Here is an 18,662-nt window from a genome sequence, read left to right as displayed (position 1 = left end):
TGTTTTGCTACGGATGGGAAACAACTAGAGATAAACAGCAGCTCTATGGGAAAATAAAATACTTTAATCTCATCAGGATTTTTAGTAAAGATGTGGCCTCTGTGCAGACTTTAGAGAATACACAATAAAATGATCTGAAATCGATTGACATACATAACGAAATTAATTCAGGGAAATTCAGCCATGCATCTAAAAGTCTTGTCAGTGCTACAAAAGATAAATGAAAACCAGATGAAAATGTTTAATATTTTAATTACTAAATGTAAAGAAATATTTCCCATCTGCAGCCCTCCTCTAACTGTATTGTAAATTAAGAGATCAAGAAGACTGATAGCAAGTAGAGCAATTTTCTGGTTATTTTTGGTAGAGTTACCTATGGGAAACAGTCTGGGAAGCCATCTCCCTCCAGGTATTTCACTGGAATACTGAAACTAACTTCAGACATTGTTATTCAATGTTACAAATACCTATCTAAAAAGCAAAAAGTTGCCACAGACAGTTTTAGTCATGGACACAGAAACTAATCTTAATACAAAGTTAATTTTTACAGGTGTACTACTAACTGTTCTGCCTACAGAGCCAAATTCTGCACTGGTATATTTACATTAACAGCCGAGTTATATCCATGTAACACAACAATCTGCAGGAGTAGAATTCCAACACCATTTTTCCTACACTAAAATCTCACAAAAGCAATACACTAACTGAATATTTAACAATATTCAAAGGCAACAAATAAAATGTTGTCAAAGATTTCCTAATGCTAATAACACAGTGAAGGCAGTAAGCAAAACAGGAGATACCAACATCATGCTTTAGCTATGTTAGTAAAAATAAAATGTTAGTCAAACTTCAGTTTCATTCTCTCTTCTTACAGAAACTGAGTATTATTGCATCGGTGCACTAGGGTTTGTAACCAAATGGTACACACATAATTATTCATAGTTTCATCCAAACTGGGAAAACTCTTCAGATACAGCCATACAACAGAGGGAAGATAGATGGATGGATAGATGGATAGATGGATAAACCTACTCTCCCCTAAGAAAGAGAAACTGCTGAAGGAGGAGGACCAGGCTGGCACAAATAAGTGAACTGAATGTGACTGCCCAGTCATTTAGAGAACAGACTCACTGCTAAATGTTCCATCCCAATTCTTGCCTGGTGTACAAGAGCACCACTCTACAGGCAAGGAAAGCATAAGAAGCTCATTGGAACACTTTGCTTCAAGAAGTCTAATTTTGATTAAGTTATTACAGACAAAATCTCTCCAAGCAAGCTTTGGGGGTTTTCACACATCATCTTTACAAAAGCAGCATTCATCAAAATTTAAATACCATCCTATGCAAACAGTCTTTCTGAATCGATATGATTTCTTCACCCTTTGCTCTTGATTTCCTACATTTATAAATCCAATATCAGGTCACACTAATAGGAAATAAGAATGCTGGAAAATAATGTTCACAGTGACATTTTTATTCTGGAGCTCACTTACACTGGCAGAACTGTAAAACTAATTGTGGAAACCCTACAGTAACACACTTCCAACTCTCCCACCTCTGTCATGTTTTTCTCTCTTCTTAAATGTCAGTTCCTGTCTCGCCTACAGCAAAGTATTCTAAACAGATCCTGCGTTTTTCTCTCAAGAGTTCCAGTGACTCACTCCTGCTATCTCCCAACTCAGGGAGCAATCAAACCCTTTACCTCCTCCCAGTTCCCCTCATTCAGACACTGACACAGAACTCTACAAAGAAGGTCAGAAGGAGGATCCAGGGAACTACAGGCCTGTCAGCCTGACCTTGGTGCCAGGAAAGGTCATGGAGCAGATCATCTTTAATGCCATTATGCAGCGCACGCAGGACACCCAGGGGATCGGGCTCAGCCAGCATGGGTTTATGAAAGGGAGGTCCTGCCTCACTAACCTGGTCTCCTTCTATGATAAGGTTACCTGATTAGTGGATGAGGGGAAGGCTGTGGACATTGTCTACTTGGACTTTAGTAAGGCCTCTGACACTGTCTGCCACAGCATTCTCCTGGAGCAGCTGGCTGCTCACGGCTTGGGCAAGTGCACTCTGCGCTGGGTTAAAAACTGGCTGGGCGGCTGAGCCCAGAGAGCGGTGGTGAATGGAGTCACATCCAGTTGGCGGCCGGTCACGAGTGGGGTTCCCCAGGGCTCAGTGTTGGGGCTGGTCCTGTTCAATATCTTCACTGATGATCTGGATGAGGGGATTGAGTGCACCCTCAGTAAATTTACAGATGACACCAAGCTGGGTGGAAGTGTTGATCTGCTGGAGGGCAGAAAGGATCTGCAGAGGGATCTGGACAGGCTGGATCATTGGGCTGGAGCCAACTGTATGAGATTCAACAAGACTAAGTGCTGGGTCCTGCACTTGGGTCACAACAACCCCATGCAAGGCTACAGGCTTGGGGAGGAGTGGCTGGAGAGCTGCCTGGAGGAAAAGGACCTGGGGTTGCTGGCTGACAGCTGCCTGAACATGAGCCAGCAGTGTGCCCAGGCAGCCAAGGCGGCCAACAGCATCCTGGCTTGTATCAGGAATAGTGTGGCCAGCAGGAGCAGGGCAGTGATTGCGCCCCTGTACTCGGCCCTGGTGAGGCTGCACCTTGAGTACTGTGTGCAGTTTTGGGCCCCTCAGTACAAAAAGGACGTTGAGGTGCTGGAGCGTGTCCAGAGAAGGGCAACAAAGTTGGGGAAGGGTCTAGAGAACAAGTCTTATGAGTAGCAGCTGCGGGAGCTGGGGTTGTTTAGCCTGGAGAAAGGGAGGCTGAGGGGAGACCGTATCACTCTCTACAGCTACCTGAAAGGAGGTTGTAGCAAGGCGGGGGTCGGTCTCTTCTCCCTAGTAACAAGCGTTAAGGACGAGAGGAAATGGCCTCAAGATGCACCGGGGAAGTTTAGGTTGGATATTAGGAAAAAATTCTTCAAGGAAAGGGTTGTCTGACATAGGAACAGGCTGCCCAGGGAGGTGGTTGAGTCTCCATCCCTGGAGGTATTTAAAAGAAGGGTAGATGTGGTGCTTGAGGATATGGTTTAGTAGTGGACATGGCAGTGATAGCTTAGCGGTTGGACTCGATGATCTTAAGGGTCTTTTCCAACCTTAACAATTCTATGATTCTATTCTATGAACTGCAAAAGGAGAGGAAGCCTCTTGCATGACTGGCTGTTCATCCGATCAGGGTTCAGGCAAAGGGCCTGCGATGGGAAATAGTCTTGCTAGCATAAATGGTTTTATTCTGGGACCTGTAAGGAAGCCTTAGTGCTTTTTCCTGGTGGATAATTCTCCATTGGATGGAAGGGAGATCATGAAGTGGCCAGTCTAGCATGGACATGTGTAGCTGTTTTAGGACAGTAATAGCCCATAAGTGATACATAAGCAAGAAAGAAAAAGCTAAGTAATTTAATTAAAAGCTGCGTGTTCGGGGAAAAAATTTAAATATTTAAAATATCCTACAATGTTTATTTGCTTCTACTGTGCCTTAAAGGAATGTAGATAGATCACTGCTGCTTGCCTCGGCTAAGTGAGCAAAGAATGGGGCAAAACTCATGCCCAAGGGAGTACAGCTCTCAGGCACAAGGAACCCTAAAAGTTTTTCCCAGCAGGTTTGCACAAGCAGACCCGACTTTCAGTAAGGACACTAGAAGCGCTAATGATCCATTACTTCTTTAAGCTAGAGATAATGGCAGAGTAAATACCTGTCAACCTGCAGTGGGAAAGCACCAGCCACAATTCAGTAACTAGAAATTAAGCTGCAAGACACGACATATCATCAGGGTTACTCTGTGTAACTGATGCTCCTGAACCTAGCTTCCTCTGCCAAGAAAGTCTCAAACAAATACAAGATAGCGTAAAGTGGACTGTTGTTGATATTTAGAACTGTCCCTTAGAGGTACCTGTAAGTGGTCAGTGGTACAAACAGCTTAGGTTCAAAGTTCTTCCTGCTTAAGATTTTATGATTTGCTTCACACATTTTGAAAACTTATTTAATGATTTTTGGATTCCCTGTGAAAAGTGTATGTGAACTGGAAAAGAGTTCTGAAAGGAAAACTGAAAAGGAAGAATGACCACACAAAGTTTTGTCACATGCCAGACTCCTCAGTAAGATGGGTCTCTTGGATCGTACCTCAATACCCTCCTTCCTGTGAATTTTAAACCAGACAGAAAAGATACAGGTCCACAACTTGGCCACAGAAGGTGCAAACAATCTCCTTTTTCTTAATTCCCTACCTTTCCGAGAAAATTGGTATATAACATCCTTTGACTGCAACCTGTGGAAGAGCAAAGCACTATAAGCGTTTATCTGTATTGTAAGACCTAAAGACCTCAAATGTAGACATATTGACACACATGCACTATAAGCTCATTACTACTAGCACACTCTGCTCCCAAAGCCCTGAAATACAAAACAAAACACAGGAGAAAAGTTTTATCATCTTGGTTCCACAGATGGGGAACCAAGTCATCTCAGAGGAGAGTTTAAAAAACCCAATGTATTCCACACTGCAGGATCTGATCTCCCCCTCTCTCCTCTACCATTGTGCTTCAGGACAAACTGAACTCAGAGAATGACACTGGAAATGAGGGAAAACTATTTTGTTTCCCAGCTCTGCTGCAGTCTTCTTGTATGCTATTACTGCTAACAATAAAGAAATAGATTAAAGTCATACAAGACCCAGATAACACCAAACAACAAAGTCATGAGAATTCAAAAGCAATTCAAGGAAACATCACAGAAAAGGAACAGTACGATTAACCGTGGCTTTAGGGACAAAAGTAGTGTTCTATGAACGTGAAAAAACATTTGCAAACTTCAGCAAGGATTTTGAATGCACAAGGAGAGAGCATTTCCACTTTCGTGTAATGATGAGCTAAGCGTATGAATATACAGACAAATTAACTCCTTCAGAGACAGAGGATTTGCCTTCAACAGTCCATCCAAGGATGTGGATAACATCTGCCTGGCTTCAGGAGACCAGGATTTTTAAAAGCATGCATAATCTGATAGAAGGTGTGCCATCCAACAATGATTACTGAAAAAAAAAATGAAGATTTAAGATTGATCTGTCAAAAGCACAACTTCACAATTTTTTTTACCTTAACTGTAACTCAATATTTTTTTAATAGGAGCGGAGAAGCAACTTCCAAACCTGTATACTTTGAAATAATGCTAGATGCCCACCTATGTATTGGGATACCATATCCAACTTGGCTAACATTAACATGGCCTCCTAAGTAAGTCTGCAGACTCAACTTGGGAGTGCTAGCAAATAATTATTGTACAGAGCAGCAATTTCTGCAAATCAATTAGGTCAATATGCTCCATGTGGCCACATTTATCCCAGATGGAACTTGTTCATTTATAACTAAGCTGAACCGTTACATAACTCCTAGACTTACTTTAAAAAAAAAAAACCAAGGAGTTATTAACTGCTGTCCTTACAACTGAGACTACTCAAGAGCCTAAAAGCCACCCAGAATACATTAGACTTTTTTCACACTGCAGAGTGAGCAAAAGAGCAGGAAAGAGCTACTCCTCCTGTAAGAATGTATTTCCTCCTCATATATCCTTAGGAAAAGATGCCTCACTTCAAACCCTCTCTTGTACATGCCATCTGTGGGACAGTACTACTTCAGGAGGAGAGGGTGTGGCGAGCAACTGAGTTACAAACCACCTTCTAGGCAGACACAAGAGAGCTGAGGATGCCAGACATCTCCTGAGTTAATACTCATTCATTGTTTATTAGAAGGGCGACTTCAGCCTTCACATTACTGACTCTCAGAATAGTAAAAGTGTCATGCCTACTTAACTATTTCCCCCCCCTATTTGTATTTCATTTCCCTCCTCTATTTTTTTACCTGTATATATAAATTTGTGTCTTTTCCATCTTCATTGCATTACTAGTACTCTTTTTAGAAAGCAACTCAATACAATGCATACTGAGGATGTGCTCTTTCATGGAAAATTAAGGACCAGAGGCAGGTGTCACACCATTTCAGAGCATTGCCATGTATCTGTGGGAACAGTGTTTGCAAGCAGCACGGCTGAGAAAACAGCATCCAGGCACTGGAACTTACTTACTCTTGACTTGTCCTTGCCCACAAACTTAGGAATATATCTAGAAGTAATCTGGCTGTTTATGGCCTTTGTTTACTCTAGTATTCCTTCATGAAGGAGTCCTTTTGTCAATATTTCTTGCGTTATGGTGGTGGCGATGAAGGAAGTGTGCAGGAGAACAAAGAGAATACGGTTTTTTTTGTTAATGAGGCATATTTACCTCTTTATATGTTTGTTTCAATCTAATTTCATGTATAAATTACTTCTCTTAAAAAGCTGAAAAGTATTTTTATTTGAGAGTAGGGATGGGAAGAGAGACTAATAGAAAAAACAGAGGGCAGAAAAGTAATTGTACGCTTATCGATGCATCCTTCAGGGAAAGGACAGTCTTTGTAACAAAAAAAGTAGGAGTCAAGGCATATGGATTCTGCCCCTTGTTCTAACATGGACCTCCTGTATGACTAGAAAAGTCACCCCACATCATCTCTGAAATAACATTACTATTTATCAGTGGTGTCTACCAAAAAGAACATGGAAAACATTTTTTTCCATTTTTTTCTGCAAATCGCATTGCGACATCTGGGTGGAAATGCTAGACAAGCGCAGTGTTATTATGCTAGTATTACCTACCTTTTAGGGAACTTACTGCTGGGCTTAAGATTAGGAAGGGAATGGAATCCTTGCCTTTGGTAGCTTCTGGAGACATGATATTACTCCTGCCTCATAACACTTTTTTTCAGCAAAGAAAAAGTAGAACCATAAAGTCCCATTTATTTCACCTTCCCTTTTCTTTAAGCTTCTGTACATGTTTGGATTTTTTTATTTCTGTAAGAGATTTAGCTATTCAACATCTTTGAATTTTACAATAGTGGCGTACCTTAAACAAAAATTTTAAAATTTCAGAATAAGCATACCATATTTTGAATAAAATATTTTCATGATAATTATCATTAATATATCAGTTTTCTGTGTTGGCAACAGGAATAAGATAGAGGACAACTGTGTAAGTGAGACAAGAGGATGGGGAAAAAAACATAACATGAACTACAGCTAAGTGGGAGTAAGAAATTTAAATCAGAGTGAACAGATTTAAACCTAACATTGAGACTCCATTTCAGGCACCCAGTCTTTGCATATATCATCATGCCCGAATATGCCTTCACGAACGCATACAGCACATCCTAACAGGGATGGAAAGGCTTTACAGGCTCATGAATGTTGGCCTAGGGCATCTTGCCACTACAGAAATTGAAGAGAATAACACATTAAAAATAATCCTCGCATTCTCCTTGCAGGTTTTGTTCTGGTTATCGGATTGGTGACTTTCTACCGCATCGGACCATACACGAACCTCTCTTGGTCTTGCTATCTGAACATCGGAGCCTGTCTTTTGGCCACGCTGGCAGCTGCCATTCTCATATGGAACATCCTTCACAGGCGTGAGGACTGCATGGCACCACGGGTCATTGTCATTAGCCGTACCCTGACCGCTCGGTTTCGCCGTGGCCTGGAAAATGACTACGTTGAGTCACCATGCTGAAATAGTGGACTTGAAAGGGGAAGATCTCCTAGAAGATCTGCATTAGAGTTGTCTCCTATAAATATATGCTATAATTTAAAACTAAGGGTTGAAAGACATCACAAAGCTCACTCTTGTGGGCAGAAGCCCTCAATTATTATTTGGATGGGCTCCATCTATATACATATGTATAAAACATAATTTTATATATATTATATTATATTGCCCTCTCCCTCTGCTATACAGCACAGAATGTTTGATTGTCAGAATTCTGACAGAGCATCACAGCTACTTGTCAGCAAGGTCAGCTGTAGCAGACACAGAGTATATGCAATGAGACTATAGAAGAGACGCAACCAAACACACCTTCTCTGGCTGCATAAAGTTATCCTGCTCCCTAGTAATAATGTAAAAAGCTATAGGAGACAATAGCTTTGGAGTTAACAGGCAATCTGAGAAAGCAGAAAACTCACTATAGAATTAGTGATGATTTTAACAGCTGTTTAAATTTCATGAATCTTTAGTCCTTCCATCCACCCCTCTTCAAGAAACTTCTCATTAGCTGCTACACCAGCTCCTCAGCCACAGCACAACCCAGACAGTGAAAAGCAAAGGCAACTCTAACCATTCTAATTGTAAACTAAGAGAATGCAGAAGAATTAAGATGCATTTTTTTCAGACACTTCTCTTTTATCCTGAGACAAAGGTTTATCTTTATCCTATATGTAAACAGACATGCCATTAAAAATGAAAAGGGTACGCAGCTAGAACAGGCCACATGTATCGCTGAAAAGTCTACTTCAGTGTTACAGTGACTGCAAATACCTACAGAAGGTTACCTGGACTACCTAAGAATCATAGATACTATTAACTTACATTATTGGAAGTGATTATTAAGAACAGATATTTCAGCCCAAATTAATTTATTTTTTTCCTAGCTTGCTTTAACATTTTCTGTGACGTTTTGAGATTAGAGTGCTATGTCAGGATACACAGCTCTGCCCAGAAATGCTCTGAGGCACATAACATAATGAATATTGGAAAAAGTAAAATTGCCACTCAAGCACCAAACTGGAGAACAAGACACATTTAAAAATCTCATGCTAAAGTCCTGTATAAGGTCTGCCTCGAACTTAATATGGTAATGAAATTAAAATAATTAGTACCTTTGGAATTAGGCATAATGTCTATAAGCCTTACCCTGAAAAGCACATGGGTCACAGAAATCATGTGTACGTAGCTTTCAGGAAGAAAAACCACAGGTCAAAAACTATTATGCAGAAATACTTAGGATACAGGAACTAGAGGCAATGACATGTTTAAAAACTCTAAGGATGCTACTCTGAGCACAGTTACTGACAGGTGTAAAGGACCATGAGCTGTGAAAGTTACAAATTCTTTAGGACTTTTGTGTTGCTCCCAGCTGAGTACACTGCTTTTCTTCTTTATCATTATTTCCACTATACTTTTCCACACTTTGTTAAAATGTGATCATCAAGCTGGCTCTTGAGTTCTGTTCTGCACTCAGTTCTGATGTAATAAGAAACTCAACCCCAACTGCTGCTCTGCACCACGTTCAATGTGAGAAATGCTCTGCAGAGGCTGATGCTCTAGAACAACTGCATTGTTCTAGACTATCAGGGTAGAAGACCATAAAGCTGACAAAGAGTTTCTTCTAGCAGTAGGTTTGTAAAAACCAACTAAGATTTGTATTCATTTGCCTGCATTACTTTCTGGAAAATCTTTTCTAGAAATAATATGCTATGATTAATTGCAGGGTTTTTTAAAATTAAATCTTGGAATATTTAAAAGACATATTATTTCTTCTAATATTGCAATATCCATATTATAATAATGTACATTTAAATTTAAAAATCAGCTATGTGATCGGTAAATTTGTAATACTCTGTATTACTGTGATTATTTTAGATGTATAAATAAAGTTGTGAATGTTCATTTTTTTCTAGTGATAACAAGAGATTTTTGCCATTTGGACACAGAATAAGGTTGATTGTTATCAACCTTTTTTCCCATTTAGTAAAAAGGAATCCACAGGGCTTGCAACATCTTGTAGACAAAGAATAAGCAGAGAATACATTAAAATATCTGTAGGATAAAGATATTTCATCTAGATAAAAATGAAAGGGAGAATGAAATCAGAGAGGAACAATATACAGAGAATTTAGGAGGATCAAAACTTCATACAAACTTTTAATGAAAATAAACTGCACCCACAAAGAATACATACAAAGACTTACAATACCTTTTTATCAGCTTGATGGATTTGAAGGCCTCATCCATGTCTCCAGCAGTCAGATAGAAGCTGAAGTTCAGCATGGCATCCCGGGTAGTCTTATCACAATCTCCCAATCCAACAAAGTCTCTCATGGGTCTTCTCGCAGCCATCTGAGACACCTTTATCGAGCCAGATTCTGCTTGTCCTTTCTCAGCTTCTCCGAGCTAAAATAGGAATGTTATCATTTAGGTATCAAGTAGGTTGAAACTTACTCCCTTGTATGTGTAATGAATTACATTATTTCCACTACAGTCCAAGTTTTCTATTTCTGCAGGACCATGATCAACAGTGAAAATAGCTGCACTGCTTCAGAACTTCAGAGAAAATGCCCCAAAATATGGAGTGTCGTAGAAGAGATTAGCCTATCATAACGAACAATCACAGTACATCAGTGATAGTTTGGAGACTGGTAAAATACCACAGGAGAGGCAGCTTCCTATTATTATAGTCATAATTATTATTACTTTATATATTATTAAAATCACAAATATAAGAGCAACTATTATTTTAACTCCCCAGATTTCTGGAGATTTCAGATAAACATTTCTCTAAGGTTAGTCTCTTCTCGAAAATGAGTCTGCTGTTCTGAAAGTTAACTATATAGACCCAATTCTTTTATTCTTGCCTTCATGTGAAGCTTATGGATACTAAATTCAAACCCTTCCCCATACAGTTGGAAGTTATAGAGCCTCTGGAGCTTCAGTGATACTTTCACCAGTCATTGAAATGAGCTCAAAGCAATTTAACCATTATTCATCAACAGAATAAAGTCAATCATCGATATCAAATGATCTGTCTAGAGTGTAACAAGGAAACTTTCAGAAGCCAAACACAGTGGAAGATCATCTGAGTCATGAATGACACCAAACTTCACATATACTCTACCCCAATCATATAGTTAGATGAGATACCTAAATATTAAGGTTTACAGAAGCCAATAAAAACACAGTATTATATTATTATACAATGAAAGTATTAGATACAGTAAAAGACAGAAATCAGAAGTGCAAATGAGTTTGACTACAATTTGGGGAATTTCTGGAACCAGGACAGAAGAGACCTTACAATGAACAAGGATAAGCCCTGCAATGGAACCTGGTCAAACAGACTTGTTGCATCAATATGATTTGCTGTATTTAAAGCAGACTCTGTTCACGAACTAAATCATGTTTCCAAAATTAATTATTAAATTACAAGTAATTTTGTCACTAAGAGGTAAGAAAACAGAAACAGAAGAGAGAATAGCAGATAATGAAGGAAGAGGAGCAAAATAATGCAGATACTTACAGGTTTATAGACACATCCCCTCCGAAAAAACAACTAATGGCAGCAATTAGAGTTAAAAAAAAAAAAAAAAAAAAAAAAAACAGGAAAAAACCAGACATAATATCAAAGTAAAATAGCATGAGACATGATGGGGGAAGCGTTAAAAGAAAGATTAGAAAATGCAGCAGATCACTTTTGACCTCTCAAATTAAGGGAAGATGGGAAGTTAAATAGAGTGCAACTCTAAAAGCTAGATCTGCACGGGAAGAGTGAAAACAGTCAGTTCTTTGGAAGGGGGCTAAATTGCAAAGTACCGCTCTGAATCTAAATATATTAAGTAGAAAAACATCTTGATACATTCTACCTGTTTAACATTGTTCCCAAAATACATGGGATTAGATTTACATGATCACCTTGGTCTGTCTTATTCAGAAGATTTAGAGGATTAGAAGTCTCACTAAGTTCCTGGAGATTTTACAATAATAATGCCTTGGTAGAATAAACAGACTGTTAAGCTCCCCCTACAAGAAGGGAGCAGCGCAAATAATCATCTTAACAGGCACTGAGAAACTCAGGTCAGAGCTTAAGCAGAAAACCAATCTGTAGGTAATAGGCTTCATTTCTTCCAGTATGCTTGGTATTATTTACTTAAGATGCAAACAATTTTGGATTCATATTCAAGTTTAAGAAGTTAAAGCATGCATTCCTGGTATTTGTAGGTACAGGTGATAGTGCGAAAAGAGTATTCTTGCTCTCTTCAGTATTCTGTGGAGATTAAGCTCAGTTCCAAGAAGGAAATGGGTTGCTTCTGCTGAAGCTAGTAGGAAATGTCCCCTCCTATGGCCTATGGCCTACGTAAAGTTGACACACACACCCCCCTTTACTTGCAATAGGCATGGTGACTACATAAAGTAGATTGAGAATTTTTTTCACATCCCTTTTTCAGTTGCATTCCCTGGTAAGCATTGTGTCTCCTTTGCTCTGCGTAGCATCCAGTTTGCAATACCCATGAAAAGCCAGTTGAGTACAATTTCCACAGCACTGCCAAGTACACTGCATTAGAATTATCTTTATGTAATTTCTACATGTAATGCAGCAACTGCCACTGGAGTTGGTCTACCTACCCCAGCCATAATTTGGTTAAATTTGATTCCTACACAGTGAAAAGTCTGAAATTCTGGGAAGACAAAGAATTGCGAAAGGTTTCCTCACCTTTTTTGCAAAGTAATAATGTGGCACCTCTATGCCCAGAAGAACCTGGTAGGATGAAGGCAGTGGAAAGCTGTCCTGAAGCAAAAGGCCATGCTCTTCACTACTGAAGAATGATACAATCCAAGCATCCATCTGGAAAAGGAAGCAAAGCATTGTTTTGTTTTTATGCTGCAACATCCTTCTTTCGTTTTGTTTTTATTTTCCATGTTCACTTGGCAGAACCTTCTTTAGACAATAACATGATATATACATTCACACACACACACCTGCTGGAAAGGGCAGAGCTGCATGCTTCCTCCCTATAGTAAAGTAGCCAGCAACTCATTGTACAATACTGACTGTGTTCCTACTGCAAAAGGACCTCCACCTCTGCCTTTCAGAAACAAACTTCACCAACCACAAAGAGGGAGAAACCTGGCCATAAACTGCGGCTCTAGAAGTGTCTTGGACAATTCTGACTCAGGTTAAAGAAATACTCCCAACTATTTTCAACAATTATTTTTTTTAAGACTGTATTATTTCTATTATAATTTCAGCAGCTTACTGACTGCTTTGAGTTCCCAGGGAATGTACCAGCCATTTAAAAATAGTTTCTGTAACAGCTCAAATACGGACCTGATTCAAGTCAAGATAAAGCATTTATTTTCCAACTGAAGTTAACCAGACTTCTCATTTCTTAAAGGATAAACACATAGAAGTTCTGTTGAATAAAGGCCAAAAAGTAAGTTGCACTCCTTTTATATCTTTTTATTTTTCAACTTTATGTATTAGCCAAACATTTTTCTTGTTTACATTAGGCATATAAAGTTGAAGTGTCGTTCTCTTTACTAGAAAAGCCTAGCAAGGCCTTTTGAGACATCCTTTTTCCCTTCCTCCTTCCTACATTGATCTTCCCATCATTTTTCTAAGGTCATTTCAACCAACAAAAACAACAAAGAGCTTTTGATTTCTAATTGGAAGAGGTTTAATTGAAGTCATGCACGAATCAGAGAACTTTAAATCTACATGGACACTTCAAACCAATGGAATAATTATAAAGGGCAGGCAGTTCTATACAGGCAAAATGGTAAGGACTGCTAACAAGCACATTAATGGGGAAGCAGGAAAGAATTGTTGGTCTGATGAAAAATCTTTGATTATATTATTTCTGATCAATAAAATAAAATCTTTCTTCTAATGTAAAAAAGACCATAAAAGATAAATTTGTGAAATACCATAAAGATGTACAACATCTATCCAGAAAAACAGAAGATGGCAAGAACCGGGCGGGAAGAGTGTCCTTCACTGTTCACCTTAACAGTAGGGTCCCTGTTATTCTATCAAATCAATTCTTGCTACTAAAAGTGGGGTCAGGATGTAAAACTGGTTTGTTTTTTTTTTTAATTAGAATAAATATCAAACCTCTAGATTATCAATTCACCCAATAACATCACCCGAAAAACTGTAGTCCAGATACAAGCTTGCATTACAATCATCCTTAGAATTCTAGCACAGATATAGTGATAAAGAGGTAATTTCTCTATGCAAGCTAGGGCTAAAACAGAAAGCTAATGTACAATGAGTGCCTGAAGCCACAGACACCAAACACACAGTTTCACTGCTCACTTTTGTGCAAGATAATGTATACTACCTAGTTCCACATCCTATTGAAGGGCCAATGATTTACTACTTGGACAGGGAGAACTTATGTAAAACAAGGTAAAACAAACAAAAAGACCATACTGTGCTCTCAGTCTGTTTTTTCTTCTGGTCTGGAGATTGTAGGCCTGTTTCAAGAACAGCTTCACAGACAAAAAGTCTTGGCTCACTCTGGTCCCAGAAATGGCAAGCAGGAATGTGACTGTGCAACTCTGGATACTCCACAAGAGACCTACCAAAAGACAAGAAAAAGATGTAGAAAGGGAAACAAAATAATTCCAGCCTCTTCAGTGCATGAATATAATTTAAAGGACTTAACCAAGGAATAATTTTCAGATGATGATCAGTTATCTACACCAGTACCTCTGCATTGTAACATTAACCATATACATCTCCCTACCTCCTAACACTTTATACATGGCAATGACACTTTTAGTTTATTCTGTATATATTAAACCATGACTATAGGACAGAAAGCATTTCAGTAGGAAAAAAAGCTGGTACTGCCACAAATACAAATAGGCACCCAAAATCTGCCTCCACTGAGATTACATGTCCTACAGAAATACTTGAACATCCTTAAACGATCTACCTTGGCAACTGCTACCAGCGTAGGTACTGGTGTAGCATGGGTGTCATCTTGTGGGTTTTACGGCCTGCCCCAAGGTGCTTATTGCCAGCTCCGCTAGAAATGTCCAGCCAGGTTAAAGATAGTGTGAGTACACTGATGTGCATTTAGATAAGCAGTACAGAGAGAGTTTCTAGTACCTATGCCTCACGTTCAAATCCAGCTAAGCAGTGGTCATAGGATATCACAACTAGACAATTGTGATTAAACTGATGGGTAAAAAATAAGGAATTAATTTATATTCTTAGGCAACACATCTCCCTACTGAGAGTTCAGCAAAGAGACCTGGGCATGCAGCATGACCGATGCTTTGAACTGAACTTCTCAGTGCTGAGGGAAACTCCAGAGCTGCAGCTGAACCTGACCTGCAGCTGGGGGACTTCAATCTCTAGCTATGCCACAGTTCATTCCCTTTCCTCAGTACTGTGCTTGAACTTCATACTATGTATTTGAGGGGAGACCGTATCACACTCTACAGCTACCTGAAAGGAGGATGTAGTGAGGCAGGGGTCGGTCTCTTCTCCCTAGTAACAAGCGATAGGATGAGAGGAAATGGCCTGAAGCTGCGCTGGGGAAGTTTAGGTTGGATATTAGGAAAAACTTCTTCAAGGAAAGGGTTGTCCGGCATAGGAACAGGCTGCCCAGGGAGGTGGTTGAGTCTCCATCCCTGGATGTATTTAAAAGAAGGGTAGATGTGGTGCTTGAGGGTATGGTTTAGTGGTGGACTTGGCAGTGATAGGTTAGCGGTTGGACTCGATGATCTTAAGGGTCTTTTCCAACCTTAACGATTCTATGAGTCTATGAAGAATTCTGAGGCACTGTGAAATAGCACATTAAGCACAAGGGCAACCCTTGCAGCATTAGGAAAGCCGCTCCCTGGCAGCAGTTTAAATAAGAAACATTTTACTGCCTCCTTCAGGCATTTAAATACAACTTCAGTGCCAGTCTTGTTAAGACTAGACATACAGAATCAGACTATTTTATCAATGCTTATGATTTTTCTGAAAAAATACAGAATATAAATAGGTGTCAGATTTTTAAAAAGAGAGAAACTAAAGACATCTTTAAAATGTTTTTCTCATTTGCTGTCATCACTGAAGGGTTGACCTTGTGAGAAGGATTGGAGTAGGGCTGGAACGCAAATTAAGGGAGAGATTCAAAGGAATGCAGAAATACAAAACGTCCTGTCCATGTTGCTGAATTCAAAATAAAGTACTTGCAAACTGAAAAATAGTATTTGTGTAAAAAATATAGGGAGTGCTTTTAGATTCTGCCTCAGGAAGAGAGAGAGAGAAGGGGAAGAAGTGTATATTATTATTATCTTCTGGTGAGTTTACTCATTCCAATTTCAAGATACTCTAAAATGAAGCACAGACAAACAGATTATTCATGCTGACACCACCTAGCATTTAAATACCAGTGAAATAGTATTATTAGTTTGTGGTGGCCTCTGCTGGGCTACAGAAGATACTACACTTAAAAACAACTTTCTCACTACTCATAATTACACTGTTTGCATAACTGACCAAGACATAAGGCCCAAATTTGCACTGTCCTTTGCTGGGTACTTTCGCCTGTTTTTCAGTGATAAGGAGAGTAAATCCTTTTTTGCTTGTAGTATCTATAGCAGATAGTTGCTAAAAAAGCAAGCCACCTTCTATTCTAACACTTGCATTTTTCTTAAGAAAAAAAGAAGTCAGAAAAATTATTGCAAAACCAGACGGGAATTTGTACTTTAACATTCCACCGTACTTCCATGAGATTTCCTAGTTCACTGCATTTTGCTGCCTTGCTGTTAGGATTTCCGACGTATTTGCCACAGAACAGCTTGCATGAAAACAAAGCTGTCAGTTCTAAATAGACATTTCATGAGTTTTTATCCATAAAAACATCCTGTACCGAACTTAAAAATTAACTTTTTTTCCTAGAAGGAGCTTCAGAATGTCTCTTTTTAGCTCCTGCCCTGTAAACTCTTCATGGAAAAGTAGCTTTCCAAGACTTTTCCAAGATTTTTCTTTATTTTAAGATGAAGATCCTGATTCCAGTCATATACCACCTCTACGCATACCCCTCAACACCCAACCATCCTCCTCTCAGAGACCTCGAGCCAGATATGGCTCCCACTTATCTAATAACTCTCACTGCATTTCTCTTCCATTTATTTGTCCAATTCCTCCATGAACCCTTGCTTCATCATCTATAACTTCCTTTGGCAATGAGTTTCTTAGCTCAGCTGCATCTTGTCTGAAGAACAACCTCCTCCTGCTTATTTTGAGCTTGCTGATACCTTTGTTTTACACTCCCTAGTTCATGTATTGGAAGAGAAAGGGATGCAGGCTGAATGACATTAATTAATTCTTTAGAAATAAAATAATTAAATTTGTACAACCTCCTACACAAACACACAGGAATGCCAGTATCAAGATGTTGCTTGTCTTCATAGGGCAGATTCCCACCTTAAATCCACAAGTAATACTTCTCAAAATAAAAGCTTCCTACTTGTCAATGCCTTGTCCAGAAGAAAGCTTCTCTCTACCATTTCCCTGTTCAGCCTTGAAATCAAGGAGTGTAGCTTTGTCCATTTCAACATCATAGAAACAGATCTTGGAATCAATGTTTCCATCCACCTAAAGCAAAACAAAAGCTGCTGAAGCATGCAATCAGAAAGAAAAAAAAAAAGTGACGTTCAGATGGGATGTTTATGTCTTCTGATTCAAGCTCTCAGTTTTGTTTACTGGTAATCACACAAGAACATTCTTTGGAGGAAATGTCAGAAAATTTCTTGCTGTTTTTCTATTCTAGCAAGTTAGCCTTTGATTTCTTTGAAATGCTACAAAGTAGCTTTTTTAACTGAAATATTTCTCCTTTTCTGCCTTGTTCTTCTCACCACTTGTACAAAACCTTAACATGCCTTAATTTTAGCATTTAGTTACGTGCTTGGACACTACATTTCAAGACCCAATACACTGCACAGAACACATAGGTTTATTTCTGAGAAGTGAGTCTTGCGTCTTCAGTAATCTTGACTGCACCAGTCTACTAACTCATAGTCAGGTACTAGGGCGTAGAGCAAAGACCTTTGCCTCACCTTGCTAATAAGGATGCTGACTTTATTGCCATTAGCATTGCACTTGACAGATGCAATGCCTCCAAGGCCAGGAAACAGCTCAGAGAAATTCTTGCTATTGCAGTGCACTTTTGCCTCTCTGTGGAAAGGAATAAACTTAAATCACATGGTGGCAAGCAACTGGCAGTAGGCATCAGCCAAAACACTTTTCAAATTACGGGTAAAATAAACTATTTCTACCTTATGACACCACTGCCCCAGATTCCAGCTTCCTCTCCAGAGAATTGCTGCGACCTGCCTTTCTTTCAGGAAGAAGTTAATGAGACATTCTTTCCTCAATGAATCAGCAAGAATAAACTTCGATGCTCCTACAGGACTCCCAAAACAGGGCTATACAGCAAGACCATCCTACTAGAACATTGAATTTAGAGGTCTGTTTTTCCTACATAAGTTGAACAGTACCACAAAGGTTGAATATAGCCCATCACATAAAAGTTCTGTGTATGGAAAACACACTGTGGAGCAGAAGTAAATAAATGTCATTGGAGAGGTGGTATTTATATCATCTTACTGGTCACTTTCCCTCTGTACATAAGTTCCAAAAGACTGTATCATTCACATACTTAACACCCACCCTCCCCCACACACACCCCCCGGGCTTTTTTTATTATTTCAGAAGAATCTTACTGCCAGTATAGATACAAACCCAGTGATCATTAAGCAACAAAGAGGACAAATCTCATGGACAGAAAGAAGTGACAGTAATTTAGACCCATAATATGATCCCATGAAAAAACTCTCTGATTCTATAAAAACAACAGTCTTGGGTTACGTGTTTAGACCTCACATCTATTCTAAGCCAACTATGCTTGCTTTGAAATTAAAAAGCACTATACTGTCATCATTTGAGAAGGGGTATTTTCATTACTAGCCATGAAAATTTAACATAGCATGCAGGGGTTAA

The 18,662-nt window shown here is 39.1% G+C and overlaps 2 protein-coding genes across 3 annotated transcripts in view; one reads left to right on the top strand and one right to left on the bottom strand.

The window, feature by feature from the left end:
- TMEM204 (transmembrane protein 204) overlaps positions 1-9,547 on the top strand; it is a 34,126-nt gene extending 24,579 nt beyond the window's left edge. Inside the window, exon 3 of the mRNA XM_075105859.1 lies at positions 7,368-9,547. Within this exon, the coding sequence (XP_074961960.1) occupies positions 7,368-7,612 (245 nt within the window). The 3' untranslated portion in view covers positions 7,613-9,547. The remainder of the gene's footprint in view (positions 1-7,367) is intronic.
- IFT140 (intraflagellar transport 140) overlaps positions 1-18,662 on the bottom strand; it is an 89,078-nt gene that overhangs the window by 43,657 nt on the left and 26,759 nt on the right. For both annotated transcript variants that reach the window (XM_075105848.1, XM_075105850.1), the window contains exons 14-18: positions 17,720-17,837; positions 17,131-17,258; positions 14,088-14,235; positions 12,366-12,497; positions 9,855-10,051 (exon numbers count right to left, since the gene is read on the bottom strand). In XM_075105848.1, the coding sequence (XP_074961949.1) occupies positions 9,855-10,051; positions 12,366-12,497; positions 14,088-14,235; positions 17,131-17,258; positions 17,720-17,837 (723 nt within the window). The remainder of the gene's footprint in view (positions 1-9,854; positions 10,052-12,365; positions 12,498-14,087; positions 14,236-17,130; positions 17,259-17,719; positions 17,838-18,662) is intronic.

This window comes from Phalacrocorax aristotelis, chromosome 10 (genome assembly GCF_949628215.1).
Source record: "Phalacrocorax aristotelis chromosome 10, bGulAri2.1, whole genome shotgun sequence".
In the NCBI taxonomy this organism is placed as follows: domain Eukaryota; kingdom Metazoa; phylum Chordata; class Aves; order Suliformes; family Phalacrocoracidae; genus Phalacrocorax; species Phalacrocorax aristotelis.
The sequence above is the reverse complement of the archived record's forward strand: the minus strand, read 5'-3'. Positions and strand labels throughout refer to the sequence as shown.